Below are 27,050 nucleotides of genomic sequence, written 5' to 3' on the forward strand. Positions count from 1 at the left end.
TAAAATATTTGTAAATATATTTGTGTTATGATAAAGTACAGAAAAATAAACACGTACATATATCACTTCTCATTTCATGCGATCAAGTTTTTGTAAGTTTGATACCGTCTTGTACCCGAATCAGAGTGATATCAGGTAATCCCTACTGATTGTTCATTAGAAAGGTAACTACTTAAAGTAATATAATTAGGAAACAAGTACACGAAATACTTACTTGATTGTTCACAATCAATCGGCCTTGTTATTATTCACAGGCTAATTTATTGTCGAAACTACTCAAAACAATGGCAAATGTTTGGATTGTACAAAGAGGAAATCTGTAATCCATTGTAGAAACATCCTCAAAGACTCGACAAAACTGCATTACAATATAGTCCACTAAAATTAGATTACATTTCATCAGTATAAGTTAAATTTAATAAATTTGTAAATATATGAATCGATAGAGGCTGAATGATATTTCTCAGTTATATATAAATATAGCATATAAAATAGAAATATTTAAATATTCCCATCATTGTCTTACCATCATGAACAACTTGAAAATTTTTTAAAGATGCCTAAATTACTCGTCCATGAAAGTTTAGTACATATGATTGTGTCATCATTCCATATAGGCGTCTTATTGTGTAATTCTATTAAATTATTTATATGTTTCAATTTCCAGCGTTCTGAAAAAGCATAAAAGAGGAAATTTCATATTTAATTTCATATTTAATGGCCATTCCATATTTTATATATGTTTAACATAAACAACGTGGTAATATTATGTTGCATAATATTTTAACATGTTAACAAACTTTTAAATTTCTATTCTTCTCATTTTAGATCTGATCGATATTGCTTTAATAGTAAAATTTATACTCAAATTTATATTTATTGTTACGCTTACTAAGCAATGTCTCTGATTTATCTCGCGAACAAATTTCCACCTTCTTTTGATCGGAAGTCATTCCCGGTTTAACGACCGTCATTTTATAGTCCTTTAAAATCTAAAACATTAGTGTCATACACTAGTGCAGCTAATAGTTGTTGCGGATTCGAACGTTCGTCGGGTTTATTCATCAATAAATATCCATTGTCGTAAACCGTGAACTACAATCGCAGAAAATTTGTTTTTAGCTTACCGATTTAAGATTCTCTTCCTCTTAAAAGATCCACAGTGTCACTTGAAATCAGATCATTGCACTTGTTGCACTTTTCTTCTTTCAGCCAGCTAATAGAAAAATCTACATAAATATAAACAAATAAAAACTTGATTATCAAAATAAATAAATGTAAACGTACCTTCTTCCCAGAATCAAGCTCCAATTGTAAGAAATAAGTCGGGTAAAAGCCATGGTTCACACTTTTTCAATTGCAAGTCATTCTACATTTATAATGCATTTTCTTGTTTACAAATTGTACAAACTGTTTGATATGTCCTACACTGCCTTCTAATTCTGGAATCTGTAAAATATGTAAACATATTTATTACACTTAATTCAATATGTATACATCTATATGTACATGTAACTTTTTGTTTCTCTACTATATAAAAACTATAATAAACAAAACATTTACAAAAAGAGTATGAATTTTCAATATGTGAATTGAATTTATAGTCAAGACGTAATATGAATTCGTAATATTACTGACAAAAAAAATGGCCGCGCCATAATTGATTGTAATGCTTCACTATCACTTGCGATTAGGGTAGCCATGAAATGTCCGGGAAAAAAAGAGGACGGATAGCTATCCAACCTCAGAGTAACGCGAGAGAAATAAAGTAAAATATTTACCAACAAGATTCCCTAAAACACCGGACGAGCATAAATCACCGCGGACGTCTTTGGAAAATCCACCCGTTTTCGGCATTCCAAGAAAAAGACGGTGTTCAGGGAAAAGAGGACGGACGGCAAGCTCTACTTGCGATACAACTTATCAATGCGTACACCCGTCACTTTGCGACATGTATTAATTTTCGCGAACTACCGATATTCGCGCGCTAGATAGTAACAAACGCGAAGAAATAACGAAACAATTAGAAAAGAAACGTACTTGAGCTGGCCATTCTTGGAAATGCTCTACCGAGTTCTTGGAAATGCTACTGCCGCGAAACACTTTGACAGCCTTGCATTGTTTTCGACGCGTATGCGGTACTAAATACTTGTTGTTTCAAACGTCCGACACTTTGTGGTACATGCATATCACGAATAGTTACGTGAAAAATGACAAAAATAGTGAAAACTACCTGATTTGAATGATAGAAGCTCCGTCTCGAGTTGCGCGTCGATTACAGAGAAAGTTTCGGTGTTTCTTGTCGCTCGTACCAATTGCAAGCGTAGGTCGCGTCCACATTGTCCAATCGCATTGGTTATGTTTGGTAAAGTGACCAATGAAACAGAATATTGTAAACTCGACCTACGCTCGCGATTGTTGCGCCAAGTGGAACTTACTCGTGATTGCTCGAGTTTGAACATATTGAAATGCGCGGTAAAGCACAACATGCGATTCTCTTTTGTCCTATATGCACGGGTCCAACCCCCTGTTCCGTTATTACTGGCAGTACTGAAAATTTATAGGTTCACGTTACGTATCCTATAGATTGTTCAATACTGCCAGTAATAACGGAACAGGACCCAAGTGTCGAGGAAGATCAAGCAACTGAGGCTAGCACTGAGAGCATATATTTTCAAGTCATCAAATTTTTATCATGTCTTGACGTAATAAAACTTTAAAATTATTATTATATCTTGACAATTTTAATTCACCAAAATTTATTATGTTATTCAGCGCTGGGTTCCATTTCATGTCGTTGGACGTCACGCACACGGACACGGTTTCGTTTGTGTGCGTGCCTCCATCACCGATGCTCTCGATGGTTGGCAGTTCTACTTATCGACAGTAAAGTGGATGTATCACGGATTCAAACCGAATGAAAGTGGATCTAGCACGGACTCTAACCGAGATACAATTGTATCGTATGCGCCTAAAAGTGGAACACGTTTTGTAGTTCATGAGTTCCACGCAAAGTGGAACCCGGCGCTGAAAGTAGCGGCTGGAAACCGTCGTAAAAAAAACAACTATGGCATGGCCACTCTCAGTCTTCTCTCTGATAGGTAATGCCACGGATGACCCTATACATGTCTATGGTTGGTAGAACTGCTCCTAAATTTTATGAAGCACAATTTGAATTGGAATATTATTTGTGTGATATTTCTTTGTCTCTTTTGGTTTTCTTGTGTTTCTCCTAACGTAATCAATGCGATGTAACTACATAAATAACCAGCATTGTTGTTTGCTTTGGAAATAATGGAAAGCGAAATGTAAAACTGATAATTCAAGCGACGACATTTGTTCCTTGAAGTTGGTTTCGAATATCGAACATATTATTCACTTTGCTTACGCGAGCACAGTCAACAGAAAAGTGACACAGTGCTACGTAGGAAGTGATATTGATGGGAAATAGTTTGGTGTAGTAGCGTTGCAGAATACTAGGCCAAAAATCATGGCACGTTTTATTATTAGTTTTGTGGGAATTATCGCGGTGTTTTTGCTCTATATTCAAATCGTTAAGTCAACAGATCAAGATGCGATAACTTCAGTAACAGAATCCGCAATATCGTATATCGATGTATTCAGTATGTATTTATAAGTTATACTGTTATCATATTATATGTGTACGTATATTAACTTGTTTATTGAAAGATAATTCTTTTGCCAGAACTTTCTCTTATTAAAGAACTTGAACAATAGTCAGTGGCTGCGTTCGGGGAGCACGCTACATATCAGCGCTATTGCGTCATTCTGTCCTTGTTTTACATCTAATGAGCAAGAAAGATATAATGAGATGCAGCGCTGATAACACGCTTTCCGAACGCAGCTAGTTAAAACTTCATGTATAAACTTTGAGTGTATGTGTGATTATGAGATAACATGTATAAACAAGTAGAAAAAAAGTTTTCTTTGTTATAGATGAGTCTAGTAGAAGAGATAATAGTTGTGAGTGCATTTCATATGACTGTGGATGCTGCCAACACATAGAATGGGATAGAATTGATTTGAATGGAACATGTCAGTATATATCTCATTACTGTCAATAGATTTGAAGTATCTAAACAATTATATCTCTGTACATTATACGTATAATGCATTATGTATAATATATATAATATTTATATTGATGTTTTTTTAACATATAGTATGTGCAAATGCCAGCTACTTGGAACATGATTATGGGATTTCAGTTACACTTACTTATAATAATTATTCTATTATTAATGAAACAGTTTCAGGTAATGTTTTGCATCTTTGAATTTCAATGATGTGTCACATTTAATATATAAGTCTAAATCATTTTTTTTAGCTCGAAACCCACCACCTATTTGTGTAGGAGAAGATGTCATAGATTTGGTTGAAGTTGAAATTTGCTTACGTATTTATGATATAGATGTTGAATGCAATAAGTTTCATGTCTGTTTTGAGATTTTGGGAAAAATCATGAAATTTAAGATCTTGCCAATAAAACTTGGCTGTGTAAATAGCACATTGTTTAAAAAAATCCAATATACAGAAAATAGAGCTATTTCTGACTTGTCACGATTATTTTTGAGAAGAAAGTCAAAAGATTCTACATTACCTCAGGTGATTATGGTATGATTAAAATATATGAGATAAAGACGTACATCTAAATAATGTATACAAGCTATTTCTCTTTAGGTCGTATAGATTCTTATTTAAGTGCATATGTATATACTATATATATTTTTTGTATTTTTGTCTTCACGTAATGAAATCAACTTTTGTTTAAAAAATGCATAATCGCCGTGTGAGAGATGATTTAATATTAAAACGTTATATTCTTTTTTGAATCGAGTGCTTGTTATTTTTTGCATTTTATCCTTACAATATATATTAAAAAATAATCGAATTGGCTATAACATATGCTGTAATTTATATTTTATTTTGCTGTGTACTACATATAAGTCGAATTGCATTAAAGTAAGGTACTGTACATACATTTCCACTAGTGCCACTACCATGGCTACTACTGAGTAACGCATGCGTGGATATCCGTTTAATCACGCTTTGTACACGTTTTACGGTGCTTCTATTATTTCAATGTACTTATATATTAAATACAAATGTTTTATGTAAAAATACAATGTTGCATTTTAACGTGCCAACATGCATAATAAAAAAATGTTCACGTTTACTGACAATATTTAAGAGAAATGATAAATTGCATGAGATAACCTCTTCATATTGTGTACATGTCCGGAAAAGAACCAATGGTCCATGGAGAGTATTATTTTTTGGAACAGATAATTTTGCCATCGAAAGTTTACGAAGTTTGTATAATGAATAGTTAGTATATTATTCACACAAGTTCATTATTTTTTTATAAATTGAAATTGATATTTTATAAACAATTGTATTCTGTACTGTGAGAAAAATGGTGAGAAAAACTTGTGTGTGTATCATATAACAATATATTTATATATAAAATTTTTTAGCAGAACTAAAAACTTATGCCGATTAGAAGTTGTATCAACATATAAAGAGAGAAAAAATGTTGTTGTACAATTTGCGGAAGAAAGAGAAATTATTGTTAATAAATGGCCTCTAGAAAATAATCCACAAAATTTTGATGTTGGCGTAGTTGTCTCTTTTGGTCATCTAATACCATCAAATATTATAAATTCATTTCCACTGTAAGTTGCTTTACATAATTTTAATACACTTGTATTTTTTATAGGTACGTGTATTTATATATATATCTTTTACAATGTATATTATAATATACACTTCGTTTTGTCACAGTGGTATGTTAAATGTTCACGCTAGTCTATTGCCACGATGGAGAGGAGCAGCTCCAATAATTTATTCCTTAATTAATGGAGACACACAGACAGGAATTACAATCATGAAAATAATGCCAGAAAAGTAAATTTTGTTTTTATATGTATTTATCTAAAAAAAACTTTTTAATCCTGGGAGGTAAAAGAGATACTAGAGAATAATATAATATAAATTTACATCAATTCAATATCTAGTACAAAACTTTCATAGATAATATAAGTTTTTTTCTTAACTAGGTAAGAGACAAAGAAGCCGCTTAGAAAATTTTTATTAATTTAAAAATTTTTAAAGTATATGTATGTGTTCATGCACACATACATAGTAATATTTTTTTCTGAAACTACTCGAGTTATGGACATATATAGTTTATTTTTGTCACGTTATAGATTTGACATTGGAGAAATAATAATACAGGAAAAAGTAGATATTTATCCAGACGAAACCTTACCAGAATTGTATGTTAAGTTGGCTAAAGTAGGTGCCAATGTTTTGCTCTGTGTAATAAAACAATTGCCACATATATTATCATTATCAAAGCCTCAAGAAAACATAGGCATAACATACGGTAACTTTATTTTTTCTCTTGTATCAAATAACCAAAAGATATGAAGCTTTCACTGTATCTTGCTGTTTCGCACATTACAGCGCCCAAAGTTTTATCCAAGATCTCTTGGGTAAAGTGGGATGCTATGACGGCGAAGAACGTATATGATCTGTATCGCGGACTTCTAGGATTGTATCCATTAACGACCAAGTTTGATGACAGGACAATAAAATTGTTAGACATCCAGCAGGTGACAAAACCGACAAATGCAATGAATCCAGAAGATGACACGCCGGGTAATTAATCATCATTTATTCCTGATTGAGTGTTTCATTAAACCGATTCCAAGAATTGCAATGATGTAAAACTCTTGGCTTATTCCTAGGAAAGAAATGTGGTGTCATTATCGTTGCACAATATTTTTTAGATAAAATAAATAATTAATGTCTAAAAATTTTCAGGCTCGGTGAAATTTGATAAAATCAGCAAAACATTAATTGTAACATGTAAAGGACTAAGCTGGGTTTCAATAAATAAGATAAGAATAGCAGGTCGTCCAGCTATGAGTGCAGTGGACTTTCAAAATGGATTTATGCGGAATAAAATGCAAAAACAGATACGTTTCCAGAGTGAATTTTGATAGTCGCTTCCGCATAGCAAAAGTCTTTTGTTGTATACTGTAATACAATATCATTTCTTAATATTTACGATACTTTGTTATAATAGTAATATTTAAGAATGTACAATATTAGAACATACACACACAGAATGTATCATCGATATGTTTATCGTGAGAATATAAAAAATTGTTCCATGATCACAGTTTCTCATGTATGAATTTTTAATACATAAAAACTAAGGTTTATATGAAAAATAAAAGCTTATGAACTTACACTAGGATCGCAGTCGGCACAATGCCAGGAATATCCTCTTCTTTTCGGAGATTTTTTCACAGGTGGATCCAAGCACGTAAAGTGATAACATTTTTTACATTCGTCGCATCTAGAACAAAAGTGTCCGATTTAGATCATCATAGTTATTAATATCTTTAAAATACTCACTTAACCAGATTTTGATTGGTTCCAGGATTATCACAGACGTTACACTGCGTCATGAGATCCGTATCTTTATTTCTCTTTGTCCCTGTCGACAATCGACCGCTGCTATTCGCAGACACGTTTATCGGAGATTCGTTTACAGGTGGAATTGGTGGCGGTGGCAATGTGATTTCGGTGCTTGTAGAAGTGGCCACAAACATTTGCGGACTTGATTCCGAAGCTGCATCACCTTCCGGTCGTGGAATCGGTTTTATCTGCGTTTGAAATTGATTAACAATATTCTCTCGAATCGTATAATAAATATGTAGTATCGTAGGTAGGTAAAGAGAAATAAAATACTTTTATCGTAATTCTTCTGTGAATTTCCGGTTGACTTTGAACTTCCGGATTTTCTATATCTAAACTTTTTCTTTTGTGTTTCCTCTTTCTTTGTTTGATTCCAGTTATTGGATCCGGAGAATATCTCTTGTGTTTTTCCCTAAAAATATAAAATTTACATGATTTTATATTTGTGCAAGTTAACAGTAAATTAGATTTTGCTTCTTACGCACACGTACCTCCTTCTTTTCTTTCCACTTCTTTGAGAAACAGATTCTGTCCCATCTGCTGAAGCTACCATATATTCTGGAGAACCTTCTCTTACGGGGATATTATTAATTGATTGTGGATTGTACATCGATTCAGCTGTTTGTGCAAGTTCCATTGATGGTTGTGGGCCCATTGGTTTGATAGTTAACTGCGAATATAAAAATTAATAATTTTTACAAGTTACACGTTAGTATCATCAAGTGCTATCTTTTTTTTACTTATGAGAAAAATACTTTTGGAGTTGTATGTATATCAGGCGTGGTAACATTTAGTACACTATTGGTGGAATTCTTCGATGTAACAGGCATGCTTGGTGTTGCTTGTACATCCTGCATTGGTATAGGAGTTAAATTAACGTCATCTTTACAGTGTCTCAATTTACGAGGCGCCGACGTGTCCACACGTTCCACCTCCGATTCTGAAGATTCTTTATCGCACTCTGAACATTGCCTGAAAATCGATAATTAGATTAACTACAAAAACAAGAAAATTAATAAAATATCTAAAAGGCTCTTCACATATTACCATCCCATTTGTCTGGTTTTCTTAGGCATTCGCGAAAGAGGTGGGCTCAAGCAGAACAAATGATAATGCAAATGACACGTGTCGCACTTTGCTAGAAGATGTTGATTGGTCGATCGTCTGCAAATGCCGCACTGGTGTCGTAAAGTCGTGAGCTCGCTTTTGTGATTTTGTTCCTGCGCTTGGCTACTCAATACCCTACCCTCGCGCAAACCTTCAGCACCTTTACCCACAGGCAATGGAAATCCGACGCCCATTTTCAATGCGGCTGCCGTGGGAACGCCTAATCCCGTACCTACGGAAACACATTTGCGTACTATCTTTCCAAGATTTAAAGTGATACGGTGTGACTTACCCAGTATAGGCGTTATTCTTGGCTTTGCTAAATCAGCGATCGATGGCAAATGTTTCGTGTAACCAGCAGTCTTAAGAACTTGATGATACAGCTCGATCTTTTCCTTCAGTGTCACGTTTATTCTTATCTGCTCTTCATTATCTTTCATTACTTCGTCATACTTTCTGTCCAGTCTCTGTTGTTCGTTCAGTAATTGCGAGTTGATATCGAGGAGTTCTTGTAATCGTCTTTTCATAGACGTTACGCGCAAATTGCGATCCAAATAATAGCCAATAAATTCCACGCTGAAGGCGGGAGCAATGTGCCATTTTTTTCGAACATCTACTAACGCTACCAACTGAGATTCTTGCGCTTCCAATGCGGCTGTATCTACGCCCATCAATTCGGCTTTCCTTGCCAATTGGCGGCAAGCAGAAGCCGACGTAGTTAATAAACGTGGCATTTTTTGTGTGGGTACTGCAATTAACAGGATATGAAGTATATGTGATGTAACAAAAAAACATCTGAAGAAGAAAAACTTTATTTACCCCATGGTGGTGGTCGGGACGCTTTGTGAGCGAGATATTTGTGTCTGTGTTTTGCTAACTTTCTTTGAATTCTTTCTTGTTCTTCCGTGTTTAAGTTATTGGGTTGCTTCAACAACTGTTGTCGATACTGCGCACGCAGTTGTAAGGCTAACCAGTTACGTCTACGCTTACGAACGAGAGATTTGTCAGAATGCAATTTACAATGCGCATAGAATGGATCTGCTTGGTCAACTTCTTCACTATGTGGTTCTGACAGTAAACCTTCTCTTTGCGCGCTGCAAAAAGTTTTTATTTTTTTTGGTGTTCGCAAACAAATGATACAAAACCTATGATGTTCAAATGTGAAACAAAATTATTACCAGGTTACGTGAAAATATGTATGACACATTCCGGCGTCGCACTCGATGCATACGCCTGTGCGAGCGTAACTCGAATCCTCGCACAAAGAACACGTTCTTGCACCCCATTTGGTATACGCCATTTCAAACAATGTTACACTCGACAAACGATCAACCTACACATCAGGTTTACGTACATAACACTTAATAAAATAAATGAGATATAACAGGCGGTGCAATTACTTACTTCACCAAAAGCAACACCGGGTATATAAAGAGAGCAAACCAAATGAACCCATTTCCCGACGTCAGTTTCTTTAAAAATTCCTCCTTGATTAGGACAAAGTTCGCACGATGGATTTTCAACACCTGCACTGCATGCTTCGCAAAACCAAGGTGCTGATTGACATAAAGAATCAGTACTTGAGAAACTCTCTACGTCTGATACACCATAACAACCTAAAATTGTTGAATGTTTGTTTATAAATTTGTATAGTAGGAAATTGACAAGCGCAGAAATAAATTTTTAATTTATACCTTCGTGAACACTAGCTCCACAACCATCACATTCAACGATTTCGTTTATATCATCGCTTCTGTCTCCCAAACAACCACAGCAAATCAGCATTTTATTCAATTTTTCATCAAGAGGTGCACCCTTTAAAGTTTGCTGGCGAGCTTGTTCAATTACATCACCCACAGTTAAGCCAGCATTATCTTTTCCTCTCAATAATGGATCTTCTAAGGAGTCATCAGATTCCTCAGACACATTTTCCTCTTCTTTTACAAAAACAAACAAAAAACATTAAATTTTGGATTACATATATCTGAGCTACATTATCATTATTAAATATAAGTTATAATTTACCTTTTCCAACATTATTAGAATCTACTGAATCATCATCATCATCAGATTCCTCGCAATGATCTTCAATTCTAAAGTCACTGTCATCTGAACTTTCTCCCAAATCGAAATCAAGCAGGGACTGTTGCGCAGATTCAACCGGTTTCACTCTTCTCTTTTTGGGGTCTCTCTCAACTGCAAATAATAAAAAAATGTGCTTAATTTTTCTCAGACAGCTACGTATATATGTACATGTATCTTATAAAACTCTTTATTTTTGTTAATGTTCTAAATTTCTAACTAAAACTAATGTAGAAATAATTTTAGGTTATGTCTGCACTTAATTTTGAACATACATGTGCTACTCATGATATTTTTGTGTATCTTTGAAAACTAATCAAACTAAGAATGTTTTTTTCTTTTCTATAGCATAAGAAACTGTCAATATTCTTCCGCAGCTTTCATCAATTTTGAACACATCATAGTATCACCATAGATATTTGTAAAATGTCTTCCATCACATCAAGCACATCACCAGACATCACTTACAACACACATAGATACATAGACACACATACGTACGTACACGTACATCACACACAGATTACTGAGGATATGTCAGGTTAATATTATGTAAACAAAATTGCAGTCATAAAATAATTATGGTTATCATCATCGTGCATTCGCATGCAAAGGACAAATTAACAGGTTATCATAATCAAAATGCAGATACTAATGTACATTTATTAATAAATTAATAATAATAAAGCAATAATAAAAAATATTAAATTTTGCATAAATACAATGAGCAAATTAGTATATCAGTAATACAAAGACATTAACTGACACTAGAACATTCATATAAAGAGTAACTCACAGTGCATAAGCAGTAGTAAATAAATAAATTTAATAGTAAATTAAATAATATAATACAATTGTTTATAATATAAAATTCTGTGTGTGTACATTTTTTCATAATATAAAAACTATGATGAAGCTATTAAATTTATGTGATGACATAAATTAATATAAAAAAATTGAGTTGTGTACATGTTGAAAAATGTTTACTTTAAGATTATAGGTAGATTTATTAAAGATATAAGTAGACTACAAACATATAATATTAAACGATAAATTACATAATATTGGATGTAAAATTTAATATTTGATGCGTATGTACAAGAATTATATACATATACACATACTCTCAAAATTATATGCATCTTATATTTTATTTGCATTTTGAAGTTTATTCATATTTCTGAAAATGTTACATAGCAATGTTGAGATTTTTCTATGTAACACGTGTGAATTGTTTGCAGATTTTGTTGCCACTTACTCATCGTTTTGTATAAAAATCCGACGTCGTCTTCTTGAGACATTTTTTGACCGCTGTACGAATTTCACATGTGCACATGTATACCCCGCGTCACATGTGTGTGCGCAGTAAGATACAGATTAAAATGCTTCTCTTATATCGGACGGATATTAGGCACAAGTTCCTTGCGCGTCTATTGCCGACGAGAATTCATTCATCCGTATTGAATGAATATCGAGCAATATCGGCAGAAATAGCGTTTCTCAGCGAGAAAGAGAATTATTTTATCACCTGGTATTGTCCTGTCTACAATTTCGTGGATACGACGATGCGGCGCTGATACGCCATGATGCGTTTGTTCGCGAATCCTTCCGCGGGAAGTTTGAGCTCTGATGAATGCGGCAAAACAATTTCGTAAAACTATCCACGTTCGAAGCAATTAAATCGCAAGGTAATCCGAATTACATTACGAAGTGATATCGGCAAAAATGCCTTTTCATCGAATTTTGTCGCTAAAAGAATGACGCATTGTTTCTCACGGAGAAAATATCAATTGAGAAAATATCAATTTTCGTTTTTTCTGCGAGGTATTATTTCACATTTGTGTTATTTTTTGTGCATTATACAAAAATATTGCACAAAAATATTACTGTTTTCACAGTGATATAAATAATTTTTATTGCGTCGCGCGTTGTTATTTATTAATTATTACTCGTTCATATGCAATGAGAAAACGCAGTTGTTGACGTTATAAATTTAATTCACACTGCATATTGCATATTATATTTAATATTAGAGATTGTATTTTTTAAATGTGATATATGTATAGGTTGGTGAATAATCGTAAAATATATTTATAGGATACGCAAATATTGGACATTTTTTTGTATCTTCTATATTTTGCTCCCGAGCAACGTTATTTTTCAATTCTATTTTGATAAACATAAATCTCGTGGAATTTATAATAAAACTGCAGAAACACTACATATAATTGATATAAATAATTTAAATCTTTTGCACTGAAGAGAGTGCAAGAAAAATTATATTTTATGTTTATTTTGTAAATTTGTTTATATATTCTCTTTCTCTCTCTCTTTCTCTCTCTCTCTCTCTCTCTCTCTCTCTCTATCTATCTATCTATCTATATCTCTATCTCTCTCTCTCTTTCTCTCTGTCTTATTAAATCTCGAGGCGCTGAGAACCTTAGATCTCTGAATGCCGCGCTCGATCGTGTCGGGGCGTTCCCCGTAATTTCCGCAGTGGAGTAAAACATTGATGCGCGGCGTGAATGCGTAGAGCATAGATTCGTATACGGGGTGCACGTTAACTCGACATGAAGCATTCATAAGCAGACCGGAATCCTGCGGACCGGCGCGAATCGAGGCCACACGCTTCTCGTCCCGGGCGCCGTGGCGACGACAAAGCGTCTAATCCGCATGCCGATTTCCGGCCCGGTAGTTCTGGGGACGCCCAGACTCCGTCGAATACATCCGTCTTAACGATCGTGGATTATTGAATGCAAATTGATTATCGAATTTCTCGGACTTGCCCGTAGTATCTCTCCCGGATTTGCGGGATATATCCCGCCGACGACGATATTCACGGCCGTTAACGGATCGTTTGGAAGTAATCGCTCCTTCGTCGGGAGTTTCCCCCGGTGGTCGCGAGAAGGCGAAGCGTAATTTTATTACCGTCAAGCGTTATGAAGGCAAGACATATATATATATTCGGGCGTGTTGGGGTCAACCTAGGAAGTAATTGCTCCCTCATTAGATTTCCAAGAAGGTGAAATGCGATTTTATCGCCATATACGTGTAACACACTACCAAGGCTTGTACGAGTTATGGGGTGTAACGAATCGTTTGGAAATAATCGACCCTTCATCAAGTTACCGAAATAGGGAAAATCACTTTCCCAAGGATTTATTTCCGAGTAATATAAATTGAACGGTAAATTTAACTAGAAACTTTGTGAAAATATAATTGCGCTCGAGACAAAATTATTTTATTTTTATATTTCTCACTCGTTACGCGTATTTTTATTTGGTTCACTAAATGCTTTTACCAGCTATTTAAATCTCGATAAATAGATATTAACAATCTTATATTTTCTTACACATATCTTCAAAATTCAATATCTTGTATTTTTACAAATAAATGTAAATGACAAAATACATAGACGTGTGTAATATATAAATAATATAAATAATAATATAATGATATAAATAAAATACATTTATACGCGTGTCTACGTATGGGGATATCTTCGAGCACATGTCTCGCGATGCGCCCGAACGATCTCGTAAAACCGGGTACATTCGATTTCATCGCGAAAACCTCGAGTGAAGCGATCCTAGATTGAAATTGATGTTGGCCCAGAAACTGGCGACAGTCTCTCTGATACAACGTTTCGCCGACACGATCGAACGTATATATCGTCGCACACATGTACAATACATGTCGTATCCGCGCGCATTGCCGCAGAATGGCGACCACGACGACCAGGTACCGGAAGTTATGAATGTTTCATGGAAAGAGCACCTTCCGCAGTTTTGCCAGTTGGTTCTCACGTGAGATTTCGACACTCGATTAGAAGCATCGAAACATTGCGGTATGAATCGGCGAATTTTACAGAAGCGTCAAAAGAGATTTCTCTTTCTCTTCGTGATCTGTAACTTACGCGACAAATACAGCAATCACGTTAAAAGCGTTGATTTTGCATTCCACTATAAGCATTATTCGCAGCTCGATAATATTCGAGGATAAAAAAATTCGGTCATTTAATATTCACAAAAAAAAACATATATTTATCATCTGTAAGATAAACGCGATGTTTTTTTTGTGCGACGACAGGTGCGGTAATCGCGCGTGTGCTCTTCCGTATAATTACGTCTAATGGAGCATATTTCCTCGACTTGTTTGCTCCCGCACCTCCGAGCTGTGTCGCTTCGCAATAATTATTGGCTGCGAGGAGGCCTACGAAGAGAGAGAACAAACGCGTTCATTGTGTGTTGGTCGTCGCGTTGCTCAAACGCACGTTCGGTGTAGAGTCGAATCGCGCGTACAACAAAAGACGATATAATAAGATGCACCGCGCCGTGCGGCAGCGTTCGCCCGTTGCAGCTGCTCGCAATGGCTAATTGCCTGTGCCTCTCTGAAAATTATAATTGGACTGCGCGCAATCAGCGACAACTGCGCCTGGAATTCTTGACGAAGGCCGTTTTAACAAACGGCGTCGCCTTTTCAAATGAAAAAGAACGGTCCAAGTCGTTCAACAAACAAATCGCGCTGTCTGAACTTCGATAGCGAAATTGTTTTGTCATTTTTAATTGTCGTTTTGAAAGCGTGTTAGCAAGAGTATCATTTTAATTATAACATACAAATGTCTCAGTGGCCGGAGATTTATTTTAAAAATTATTAGATACGCAAATATTAATTATAACAATTCTCAACGTTTTAAGTATTTTTTAATAAATTTGCATTTAATAGTTTTTAACTTTTTACATACAGTATGTCTAAAACTTTTGACACACAGCCAAAACACACAAAGATGGACTCGGTCGTTTGTTTCAGACACTCTGAAACAAATAAATATTTCGTTGCAATTATTTCTTCAACAAATGTGTTCGGCCAATGGCACTTGTCCGGTCGTTAGGGGGCATTTACCTTGTAGCTTCTCGTTTTATTTTTATTGAAAAATATTCGGTCGCAAAATATTAGTCATTCGATAAATATACGTTGCGCTGTGTGTTTGTTGTTGTCCTGTTTATATTTATTTAAAGCGATATGACATTTCAACAAACGATAATACGTTTATCGAGCTATTCATCTTCCGTTAACATCGCGGTAGGAAACCAGAAGCCTGACCGAGTGCATATTGTGTATAAAGTGAGAGCGAAAAGCACGTAACAATTATTATCTGACACTGCCGACAAAGTAACGCGTTTGTCGCTGACAGGAAAGGGCCGTAATCCGAACTGAGGAAAGTTGTCAGTGTCGTGCGCTAATTATAAGTTGGTTAATTGCGAAGTGGACTCTCTCTCTCTCTCTCTCTCTCTCTCTCTCTCTCTCTCTCTCTCTCTGCGAGGTCATACGTGTTAGATAGTGGCTGGAGGAAGTTAAATTTGAGATCAGCGATCGCACTTTTTTCCTATTGCGGATCAAAGGTGCGCGCGATACTTGCGTAAAAATTAGGCATTTTTATTTTGACAAAGTTATTACATCCAAGATCCTTGCATTAACATTAGAAACATTGTCGATGCTAACCGACGATGGTTTGCGAGTAGCGACGCCTTTGATCTTTCAACGACCGTACACCAGCCAGCTTCGTATACGAAAACTATGAGAGTTTACGTAGGAGGTTCCTCCAGATTCCGCTCGCCACTTGGTATTTTCTCTCCGCGGTATTTCACGCACTATTAGTCCCCGGCTAAGGAAAAAAAAGTGAATTTCTTGCTACCGTAACAAGAGTAGACGGTACCTACTGCCAACAACTCGACCCCGAGCATTCGACCCCGAATGTTTGGCAGCGGTAAATAACCTGATCTCTCGGTGAAGTCAATGCCTAGGGGCAAGAGAACTTGAAGTAAGAGACCTGGAAAGTAGCCTAGGAGAAATTAAATAACTTGAAAAAAACTATTATTCAGCATCGCAGTAGCGGAAGTTCGGTAAACGAGTAGCAAATTTAAAAAAAATATTGATTCATCAGTAAAAGAGAACAAATACCGAAGAGAGCCGAGCATTATGCGGATGCGGAATAACATTGCGGAAGTTTAATTATTTGAATTAAATTTATTTCAAAAAAGTCTATATCGAATGCTTGAGATTTGCATCAGGTATATAGAAATAACCCTTTTATTCCCATAGTAAAAAAAAAAAATCATCGCTTTTACCCTAGCCACATTTTTTAGAGTTCAATTCATTAGAAAGCCTGGTGCGATTTTTATATAATTTGTATATTTGATAAAAAAAAAAAAAAAAGAAAACAATATACAAAACATCGATTAAAAGAACTAAAATCTGATATTTTAAAATCTAAAGGTTTTTGAATGGGTCTCTCTCGTACTGTGTGCAAAAAATAAAAAAAACAAAAAAAAACATCGCGTAATCGTGAATATTAAAACTCTGTAATAATTAAAACGTGTGATTGCAGGAGGATTTTGGTTAGTTTTTTGTCAAAATTTGTTTGTGAATCAACGACTTGTTCCAGTTAGATCACAAAGGCTGATACGATGCTGCAAAAAACACAGTGACTGTGTTTTTTTTTTTTTTTTTTGTGTTTGTTTTTTTGCAATGTCGGTCGAACGCTCCCTTTGAGATAAACGAATTGAAAAATGATTTTTTGACGCGTAGGCCCTTTGTCTTCGCCGATTAAAATATTTCAAATAGACAGGGGCAATGTGGTTTCTGGCCTGTTAGAACGTTGCGCATGCAAACACGACGCTACAGGCGACATCGTTTGAATACGCCACAGTTTCAATAGGCGCCCATCGAAACGGAATTTATAGTTTTTAGTGTGGTGTGTGATGGATAACTTTTCAAACCGCAAAACACAGGCTTTTGAGCAATTCTCGCAACATGCCCAATAGACGAGAGTGCCGATTTCAGCGATAAAAATCCTGTTACATAGCTGTGTATATTCATTAAACATTATGTTATCCCGTTTTTTCCGATATTTATGTAATAACATTCGAAAAACAAGATTCGATATCAATTTTTGCGCGACGGAAATACGAATCGAGACAGACTTTTTTTTCTTTTTTTTTAGAGATTCTCGTCTTTCATATCTCTAGAACGTATCGTAGTTTCGTGCCCGTTCGCGAGAAAGTACCGTGAAATTGTGTCAAATATTAAATGACAATTGCAATGATAATTTTACATATCGAAAATCAGAAGAAACATGAAGTGTCAGAAACGGTACGATACTGCGAAAATAAAACGCAATCTCTTTTTTTTTTGTTCCGGCAGAGAGGAAAGAAACATTTATAATATCTCTTTGCCGTAACGACATATCCTATCAATAGCGTTACAAAAAAAGATTTGCCACGAGTATTTCGGAGCGTTATGTCGATGAGAAACTTTTTAGACCGAAAAGGATTTCAACAAAGCGCCGCTATTCGATATTCCGCACAAAAGCCTACGTCCGATACGAAACAACGCCATTAAAGTGATGGCGGCGAAACGAAATGAGAATAATCGAGAAGCTCATTCTACGCTTTCGTATCCACTCGATCGGAATGTCGATGAAGAACTTTTGATTTAAAGGGCCGACGCTCTCGAATGGACGCGTCGTCGTCGCGCCGCTACAAATCGTAACAGAGAAAAAGATTTTTCCGCCCGCAATTACGTTGTATAAAATAATTTGTGATTTTCACGCAAAACGATACGCGATTTTACGCGGGTGTCTTTGACAAGAGTAACGTTTCTAATCAATAAGATTATGTTTAATATAAATTTAAAAAGACGAAGTGACATTTATTTTTAATAACTTGACAATCCGTTCGATTTACAAATATTGTGCAAAAAGTATACGAAAAATTTCTTTATCAGAAATATTAATTGAAGAACACATGCGGTAAACAAAACTCGAAGTGATTATCTTATCGAAAATACATCCCACAACGTTCAAATATCAACAATGTAGCGAGCTTTATTCTTCGATCTGACCATTCGTCCGTTAGGACTTCTTGTTTCTCTCTCGCACAAAGTCAGGGAGGGAGCAGCGAGGCGGGCGTAAAGAAAGAAAGAACCTCGCAAGTCCTCGAGGGATATTTCTTTCCCAATAGAGTTTCTTGCAATTTTTAAGATCCAAACCGAGATCAAAAAGTTAGAAGTTTTCTCTCGGTCTCTGTCAAAGTTTTCTGTTGAGATTTTCCTTACGCGCTCTTGGGATTCATCTCTGTCGATATATTGACGCTAATTACTGGGAGCGTAGTTAATCGACGTTAAATTCTTTGACTGATGAAAGACGCCTTTGCGAGGAAGGAAAACGGAAGTTTCTAGGAAATTCTTGATTGAAATTTATAACTTGATTTATTAAAGAGGTTTAATATTGATTAAGAAATCGTCTGATGGACGGGGGAAAGTTAACGTGTTGTTGCAGCGAGCGTAAATTTCTTCTCCAATTTTATTATTAACGGGTTAGTTCGTTACGCGCGCGCGCAAGAGAGAGAGAGAGAGAGAGAGAGAGAGAGAGAAAGAATAGCGTTACAAAATTTTTTATTATAAAAAAACGAATTAATCCAAATATTGAATCAATTACGTCTCTCGCGACGTCCGTGTTCTCAAGAATCATATTTGACTTGTTTTAACAGTAGCCGCTTTAACCCAATCGAGTTTCTTCCAGGAGTGAAGGAAGAGGAAAAGGGCGAGAAAAACGCGCGATCTCTCTTTTTCGCGTCAATTCGAAATTTTTTAAATCTATACAGTGACCGTAAGTTTCGACTTACAGTTGGAAAACTTTTACCGGAAGTTTTCTCGGCATATCGGCCTGCATCCATTCCTGTTTTTCCACTGGCTGATAAACTTGTTTATGCGAGTTTCTCGAAAAGATGTTTCTCTTACCAACAAGATACATATATATACATATACATATATCTGCAAAAAGAACTTAACGATGATAAAGTGCACTTTTATTTTGTATATATATGTATATATATATATATATACACGTAACAATTTTTTTGAAATTACTTCAAGAATTTCAACGAGTTAAACATTCTTGATGTTCATGCAATCTTTATTTTCGCATGCAAAAGCGCGATATTTTAACATAAAGCGCGTGTCGCGAATTTGGAGAGTTAAATTTCGCGGTTACTTCTCTCGTTTCCCACGGACGTGAATCTCATCTGAAATTTCCCTGTTCCTTGACAATCTCTAATTTGTTCCCAAAAGGTATCGTACAAGGACTTGTCAAAGGAGAGAGAGAGAGAGAGAGAGCGCGGCGGCGGCGGCGGCGGAACTTTTGTACTGAAGCGTGTCAAGATGGCGATCACGAAATTCTGAGGGATTTCGGAGAGCGTAAATTTCCGGTCCGCCACCGGCATGCGAGAGGCCCGGAACTATGCGAAAACTATCGCTCGCTCGTGGTTGCAGTCATTTGTTTAGGACGGCAGTTAAGCGCGAAAGCTGTTAAGCAAGTATATTGGTGCGATCACTCGTCGGCAGTCGATTAAATACTCGCGCGATAGACGGATTGCATATCGCATTTGTTATAATATAGCCGGGTGTGTATATTTATTTTAATAACTGTATTATTAAAATAAACACGTGTTATTAAAGTAAATGAAAATTTAAACAAGATCAAAATTTGTATAAATTGATTTCTCTGTTTTTGTATTTTATTTTGTTTATAGATTTGAAATGTTCTTTAAAAAAATGTAAATTACATTGAAACATCAATATTTATAATTTTTTACTAAAATAATCACGCACTAAGATGTCAAACTCCAATCGGTCGATTTTAATTCGATAATTGTTGGAAAAAGTGCCACATCCGCTTTAATATAGTTTTTCTCGACAATATATGCAGAGATTTCAAATTAAACACTTTTATACTTCCATCTCCATTTCTGTCTGTGTAGTTTTGTGCGAAAGAGAAACAAAGATCAAGTTAGAGTTGCATAAAAAATCGCAGTTAACTGTGGTTACTTTCGGTTGCGGCGAGCATTTCACTTCCGGACGATCGCCTTTAAAATCCACAAAGCCGAAGCCATTACGTCTCGTTCCGGGAGAACAAATTGGATGTAACGTCATCACTTTAGGGGATTCGATGCTTATTATTAGCTGCGTTATTGATTTTGCTCCTCTCTCTCTTCCTTTCTCTCTCTCTCTCTCTCTCTCTCTCTCTCTCTCTCTCTCTGTGTCTGTCTCTCTCTCTATTCTTGTAACCTTCAGTGTACTGACGCGGGCCAAAGGTTATCGTTCGCTCAGGTTCCTCACCGCCACTCCATTTCGCTTTTATCGTCGGCGCATTTTTATCTTAATGATAATGCACGGCAAAGTATACGACCGCTTTTGATGGTAAGCCGACGGGTGATACTCTTCATTTTTTCGCAAATATTCCGGGACGAGATCAAATCAAGAGACACCGCGCTCGGTCCACTCTCTGATTTTTTTATGACACTTTTGTTCGACATAAGAGAGGCAGGAAAGTTGCGGGACGGAAGAGAAAAGGCAAACACACAGAGAGAGAGAGAGAGAGAGAGAGAGAGGAGAACGATGAAAACAGAAAAAAAAAACAATACAATACGGGATCAACTCGTACGTTGCCGTGTGTATCATTCTCCGCAAGAACACACACCGGTGGATTTATCCACTTCCGAATGTTTGTCTCTCTCGCTGTGGATACGAGCGCTCGATATAATTTCGAAAAGAAGAGAAGAGCTCGTTGACTTCGCAGTCTCGTTATATATCTCCTCTTATTAGCGTCACTTGCTTCACTTATAAGATATCGATCGTTTTCGACGAAGTAAAAATAGCGTTTTAAATACGGGATACGCGTTTCGCGAAGTTCAACAAAACTTGTTTTTAATTCGCTGAAAATCGCGCATCTTGGAAAATACTTTACAGTCTCAACGGAAAAAAAATAAAATAAAATAAAATAAACAAGACGAGTGCTCGCGAGAAAAAGAAAGAAAAAAAACTTTGAAATTCAATTTAACATCTTTCGCGCCTCGGAGGGAATTAAAGCTGATCGTCGGGATGTGTTAAAGAAGTCGGCACGAGTGGCGCGAGTGCTAACTTAACACCCTGACATAATCGGGTTAGCATCATTAACTCGAATCGCTTTTACTTTAATTGCCCCCTCCTTCTCTTCTCCTCTCTTCCCCCGGATATCGAGAATAACAAATTCGCCTCGGCGAGAAAATAACGAATATGCGCATCCGCACTCGGATCTCTTCTTCTTCTTCTTCCTCGACGCGAAAAAAAATTATTCTGCGAGATCTCTTCGTGCTAACGAGAGAGAAGATAAGCTTGTTCGCGGTATCTGGATTTTCCGATAGAGCATGCCGCGGGAGGATTATGTCGCGGAACTACCCTCGTCATCAGCCGAGAGAAAGCTGCATTAAAGATTTTGCAGATGTTCGATATCTTGATTATCGCTTCTCCCCATGCCTTTGAAAACACCGCATTCTCCAGACAAGCGCGTTGCGCGGAACGTCGGAGAATTAATCGCGCGCACAGGAGATTCGCAGGAGTTTCGAAAATTGATGCGCCACACACACACATACACACACAGCGCTAAAATCGATATCCCATGTATTTTACGCGGACACACGAAATTCGTAGGGCGGATGTCGCGCATATCCCTTCGTTAAACATCGCGGTGTTATATTTGCTCAATTAAGAGCGCGCGCGTATACATACACGAATTCGGAATTACTTGGCGCTACACTCGCGACGACGTGTATAGCGTTGTTTCGAGCAGTGTGTGTGTGTGTGTGTGTGTAGTATAATCATAACTATGCGGAGAGGTTAGTACAAACACGTGTTAACGGGCGCACGGTGTGTGTAACGGTGTGCGCGCTTGTCGCGTCTGTTTCTCTTCTTGTTATCTGATGTAACGTTTTTTCAAGAACGAAGAGGACAGATGATGATTTCTCATTCTTCGTCCGAGAACACTCTGACAATGTGTTTTCTTGCAGTATCAAAACCGGATTGGAACCGCTGCTGACGAACGAACGCGCACGCGCGCGCGTCCACAATTACGACAAAGCCACTTACTAATTTCGCCGGCTAATAATCCATTATCTTCCGACCATGTGGCCCTTTGCTCGTGTGTACGTGCTAATCCCCGACTCTGACTTTTGGTGGCGTAGCACACGTCGACCCTTGTTCCGTTGTTCGAAATCCTCTCCGTACGTACGTTAGTACGTACACACACACATACATACACACGGCTTTCTCTCGACATTCATTATCGCGCTATTAACGAAAAGCACAAAGATAGATGGTTTTCTTTCTTTTCTTTTTTTGCTCGCGATATTTCGATCGCGCGGATCTCGAAAAAATGCAATGCATTTAGTTTCTGACGCACGGATATTGTCGACGTTTTTTTTTATATCGATAAGCTCAGCTTTCGATATTTTTATCGTTTGCGCAACGGCAACCTTGTTGCAGTTGCAACGCTGATGCAACTACACTATCCATTTTGCACGCTCGTGAAACATTAAATGCACCATGAAAGCCCGCCAGATTATATTTGCATCTATTATCTCGTTGAGGGAGAAGTCCATTTCCTCATGTGTGCCCGTTACGTCTCTCCCTTTGACCAATAAAGCTTCAATTCTCGAGCGTATCCAAATTTCTAATGCAATTGGAAACATCGACACCTAGTTTTGTGTAACTCAAGAGCTTGTCGACGAAACAATCGCGCGTACAATTGTGTTGTGAAAGATAACGCGGCTTTCAAAAAAAAAAACAGAAAAAAACAAATCTTCTTTTCAAGGATTTTCTCTCTCATAAATGTTCTTTTTTAAATTTCATTTGCAACAAATGTATGTTTCATTCTGTTTTTCGAACTCTTCAATTGTTAAAACGGCCGAACTTGAAAAAGTTAAATTCTCACATTTTCGTAAAACATGCAAAAGTTTCTTTTTTCGAAACGTCATTATTGAAAAATACCGATTTCTGATCAATGAAGCTCTCCCCGAAAAAAAAAAAAAATGAAATGATCAAACGGAAGAGACGTGCATGAAATGGAATTGCAAATTGACCGAAATTTTTAACGAATAAAAATTTCTGATTGACAGAATTGTAGTTTCGCCTCGCGGCGAGCTGAAGTCCGAAACGCGAGCGTTCATCCCTAGTTTTTCCGTGTAGTGAACTTTCCCCCGCGTGTCTTTTTTGCTTCCTCTCTTATTTTATTTTTGATTCGTCGGAACTAACCTGTGCGCGGAAGTTGCATTTTTTTCTTGTTTTTGCGCTATTCTATAGCCGCTGGCATTAAAGAAGCGTCTCTCTCTTTTTTTCCAAGGGTTACCTTAATTAGCGTTGTCTGATCGATGTTCGCGGGATGAAAGGTTGCTCGTGCTCCTCTTTTTTTCGCGACGAACAACGACGATCTCGGGGTCTCTCTTTTCCGCGACCGAATTCTCGTATAAAATTCTTGAAGCGCAGCGCATGGTTTCAGTTTAACAAATTAATACAAACATATATACGGGTGTGTTATCGAAGTGGAAATTGATAACTGCAATTGTTTTTAATACGTTCTTTGTATCACAATGTTCTCCAGTGTGTGTGTGTGTGTGAAAGTGTATATAAAAAAAAAAAAAAAACTGACTTTTATTATCAATATCGATACGTGCCCGACGATAAATATCAATGACCGGGGAAATCGTTTAAAAATGTTGGCGAAGCTAAAGCGCGATGGATGGAAATAGTAATCGACACGAACGGCTATGTTCAGCCGTTACCGTAGAGGATAACCGGTCTTTACGGGTCGCAGAAACGCGAGCGAACGTCAGGAAATACGTTACGTGTCGTATATTCGAAAGGAATATTGTCATAAGCCTGTACCGGCGAAATGTAAACGACGGTATTATCTTCTTGTCGCGAGTAACTTCGAATTGTTAAAAAAACTATTTTACAACACCGGCACGGTACAAAAAAAAAAAAAAAAAACTATATATACGCTCTTCGAATCGAATTGTATACATCCCGTCTGCGGCATTATTTAGCGATTATAATGATATAATTATTGTAAATATCTAATCGTACGTCGCGCATCAAATGTGCGCGTTGAAATATTAATATCCGCGATACTTCGTCCATTTAATTACTAATGTTTCCGTCCGCGCGTCGATTAATTCACGTCTGCAATTATTTACGTCGCCAAATGTCTATATGCATTGGTTACGTATCTATTTAGTATCTCAATTATTTACATGCGTATATATATATATCTGTTTCTCCGCCGTCAAACTATAAATATAAATCCGCGCGTTCCTCCGAATAGATTTTGAAATATAAATTTATCCTAAAAATTCTTGATTAGAGAAAATTTAAATCCGCGCTCGCCGACGAACAAAAGCCGACTTGCCCGTAATTCCGGGAACGGTCTGACATCAATCACATCGCGGACATTGATATCTGAAATTTCTATCCCGTTCTGCATTTCGACGCGCGCGGTACGTTTCTCCCCCGCGTGATAGAGACGAGTTTAAAACTTGGGGTCTGTGGGTTCTCGTTGTGCGAACATGAACGATCCGACCTCCGTTCGTGTAACAGTTCGGGGGAGGAGGAGGAGGTGATTTAGCTCCGGGCATAAATAAGCATAAGTGCGCATTAGAGGATCCGCGCATGCATATAACGGCGATGCTTAATGCGCTAACTTTTCATTGCGGAAGTTTCGTACAAATAATCGCGCGAATCGTCAGATAAATTCGTAATGCGATCCGAAGTAGAGAAGAGCGCGAAGAATATCTTGTCGAGACGCGGAGATCATCTATCGATCTACCTGTAAATGTCTTTATGTTTCCGGTTAAAATTGACGATTACCGGATGAATTCTTGATTTCTATTTGCAACATGAGAAAAATATTGCGCTCGCAAACGTTGTGGACGGAACGGATTGAGCGCGAAGGATGAATATTGGTTCTATCGACTTGAAATTAACGAGGTGTCAAAAATTTATAATACGAGAGTGAAGCGCTATAAATTCTTTCCGCGTAGTAAAATCTGGACTTATCATGCCGTGCAAAATCGAGAGAAGGAAATTCTCGTCGTCGCGCGCGTGCGATCGTGCGAATTGAGTCAATTTATGAAACATAATTTAACGCATCTTTGATAATTCACTCGTGACGTAGGTATCTCGCGTCGGCAAAGAAAGAAAGAGAGAGGAAAGTTTGAGATTGCAGTTTTATTCATTCGTAATATTTTAATGTGTTTGAGCTTTTTCTCCTTCTCTCGTTCGTTAGACGTACAAATTTAAATAAATACCTTTAAATGAGTGTGTTTTTCGAGAACGATAAAGAAACAGTCTGAAATTTAACGGTAATAATAATCGCAACTTTATTTAGTTTTTTTTTTTTGTTTTTTGACTTATTTGCGATATTGATGCAAAATTTTGGCTCGTGTTATCGTATTACTTTTAAACCACCAAATGCGCGCGTATGTAATTCGCGTCGCCGTGTACCGTAGATTTTCAAGAGTAAATAAACGCGTTTTTATCGTTAAAAAAAATGAAGTGAGAAACACGAGCTTTTATATCGAGAGACCTCTCGGGAATAAACTTTTTTTTGTTGAAAATAGAGAGACTTTTAACCTATGATGGTTTCATGTCGGAGTGTCAATTTCTATTCACATCAAAAAAAAAATCACCACCGCATAAAAATAAAACAAAATTGTCTCGCGCACACGTTCGTCGTCGTCGTCGTCGTCTTCGTCACCACTGCGTGTGACGTAGCACCTGCTATACGTCCGCCACATTGTATCCTACAGTAATCCAACCAGTAGGATGGAAAGGTGAGGAGAGGAGACGGGGATATTCTCCGGGTGGTTTTATCGTCGGGGGCACTTCTACCGGGCGGTTTAACGCCCGTCTGCCTTGAGTTACGTTTACAGAGTCAGCGTGGCTTTATCGCCGACCTTTCCCAGCGGCTTTGCTAAACGATGACACTCTTTATTACCTCCGTCCTGGCGTTACGGCGTAAGACAGGGGAGGAAGGGAAGTATGGGGACTCGACGCGCGTTGCGGCAATGACTGTGCTCGCCGCGGCTGTCGGACTCGAGCCCGGGCCGCACTACTGGCAAGAGAGCCCCAGCCGGCCTGGAGAAGTCAGAGACCCGGATAAATCTGTAGCATTCGGCCGCGCCGTCACGAAGAAGAGAGAGAGAGAGAGAGAGAGAGGAGAACGGCCGGACGAAATAATTCACAGTCGGAATATGAACGTACCGTAACGTTTCCTTAACGCAATTGTTGCAAGTTAACCCGCATTAGCACGTAAAAGAGGACTCGCCGTTACAGTTGCACTATTACAATTATTTACAGTTGTGCTGTTACAATTATTTATCCCGACTGAGAGACAGAGAGAAAGTGCACGTGTGTCGGGAGTGTTTGTCTTGCGGCTTTGAACACGCGCGTGTTTTACTTGTAGATTATAACGGAGGAGA

At 37.1% G+C, this 27,050-nt stretch overlaps 2 protein-coding genes and 1 pseudogene across 12 annotated transcripts; 1 reads left to right on the forward strand and 2 right to left on the reverse strand.

Annotated features, from left to right (window-relative positions):
- Nucleotides 1-244: 244 nt before the first annotated feature.
- Nucleotides 245-2,462, reverse strand: LOC109860220 (annotated as a pseudogene).
- A 742-nt stretch (nt 2,463-3,204) lies between these two features.
- Nucleotides 3,205-7,205, forward strand: LOC109860218 (methionyl-tRNA formyltransferase, mitochondrial-like). 9 transcript variants are annotated; one of them, XM_020439147.1, is made up of 9 exons: nt 3,217-3,623; nt 3,958-4,056; nt 4,185-4,277; nt 4,349-5,349; nt 5,499-5,696; nt 5,806-5,928; nt 6,231-6,409; nt 6,490-6,684; nt 6,850-7,205. In XM_020439147.1, exons 4-9 carry the CDS (start codon nt 5,147-5,149, stop codon nt 7,026-7,028), a joined length of 1,077 nt encoding a protein of 358 aa, XP_020294736.1. In that variant the 5' UTR covers nt 3,217-3,623; nt 3,958-4,056; nt 4,185-4,277; nt 4,349-5,146; the 3' UTR covers nt 7,029-7,205. The 9 variants fall into 9 exon arrangements, with proteins under 9 accessions (XP_020294739.1, XP_020294742.1, XP_020294740.1 ...); XM_020439148.1 differs by lacking the exon at nt 3,217-3,623 and adding an exon at nt 3,837-3,896; XM_020439149.1 differs by lacking the exon at nt 3,217-3,623 and adding an exon at nt 3,841-3,881.
- Nucleotides 6,680-12,286, reverse strand: LOC109860217 (PHD finger protein 14). 3 transcript variants are annotated; one of them, XM_020439144.1, is made up of 14 exons: nt 11,960-12,286; nt 10,645-10,815; nt 10,314-10,556; nt 10,024-10,235; nt 9,798-9,952; nt 9,439-9,713; nt 8,912-9,367; nt 8,560-8,851; nt 8,268-8,484; nt 8,004-8,182; nt 7,786-7,924; nt 7,450-7,700; nt 7,282-7,390; nt 6,680-6,769 (listed from the first exon to the last, which is right to left on the reverse strand). In XM_020439144.1, exons 1-14 carry the CDS (start codon nt 12,000-12,002, stop codon nt 6,764-6,766), a joined length of 2,748 nt encoding a protein of 915 aa, XP_020294733.1. In that variant the 5' UTR covers nt 12,003-12,286; the 3' UTR covers nt 6,680-6,763. The 3 variants fall into 3 exon arrangements, with proteins under 3 accessions (XP_020294733.1, XP_020294734.1, XP_020294732.1); XM_020439145.1 differs by lacking the exon at nt 11,960-12,286 and adding an exon at nt 10,977-11,154; XM_020439143.1 differs by lacking the exon at nt 6,680-6,769 and having other exon boundaries at nt 7,188-7,390.
- Between the last annotated feature and the right edge of the window lie 14,764 nt (nt 12,287-27,050).

This window comes from Pseudomyrmex gracilis, unplaced genomic scaffold, assembly GCF_002006095.1.
Source record: "Pseudomyrmex gracilis isolate BER0280 unplaced genomic scaffold, ASM200609v1 scaffold_347, whole genome shotgun sequence".
Lineage (NCBI taxonomy): Eukaryota > Metazoa > Arthropoda > Insecta > Hymenoptera > Formicidae > Pseudomyrmex > Pseudomyrmex gracilis.

What these genes read in the sequence shown, in the direction of transcription:
- LOC109860218 (XM_020439147.1), top strand. Translation starts at nt 5,147, where the DNA reads ATGTTGCATTTTAACGTGCCAACATGCATAATAAAAAAATGTTCACGT. An exon ending in ATTATAAATTCATTTCCACT is followed by an intron (nt 5,697 to 5,805) that starts GTAAGTTGCTTT and finishes GTTTTGTCACAG; the next exon opens with TGGTATGTTAAATGTTCACG. An exon ending in TCCAGAAGATGACACGCCGG is followed by an intron (nt 6,685 to 6,849) that starts GTAATTAATCAT and finishes AAAAATTTTCAG; the next exon opens with GCTCGGTGAAATTTGATAAA.
- LOC109860217 (XM_020439143.1), bottom strand. Translation starts at nt 12,002, where the DNA reads ATGTCTCAAGAAGACGACGTCGGATTTTTATACAAAACGATGA. An exon ending in CCGGTGTTGCTTTTGGTGAA is followed by an intron (nt 9,953 to 10,023) that starts GTAAGTAATTGC and finishes CCTGATGTGTAG; the next exon opens with GTTGATCGTTTGTCGAGTGT. An exon ending in ATATACATACAACTCCAAAA is followed by an intron (nt 8,183 to 8,267) that starts GTATTTTTCTCA and finishes TTATATTCGCAG; the next exon opens with TTAACTATCAAACCAATGGG.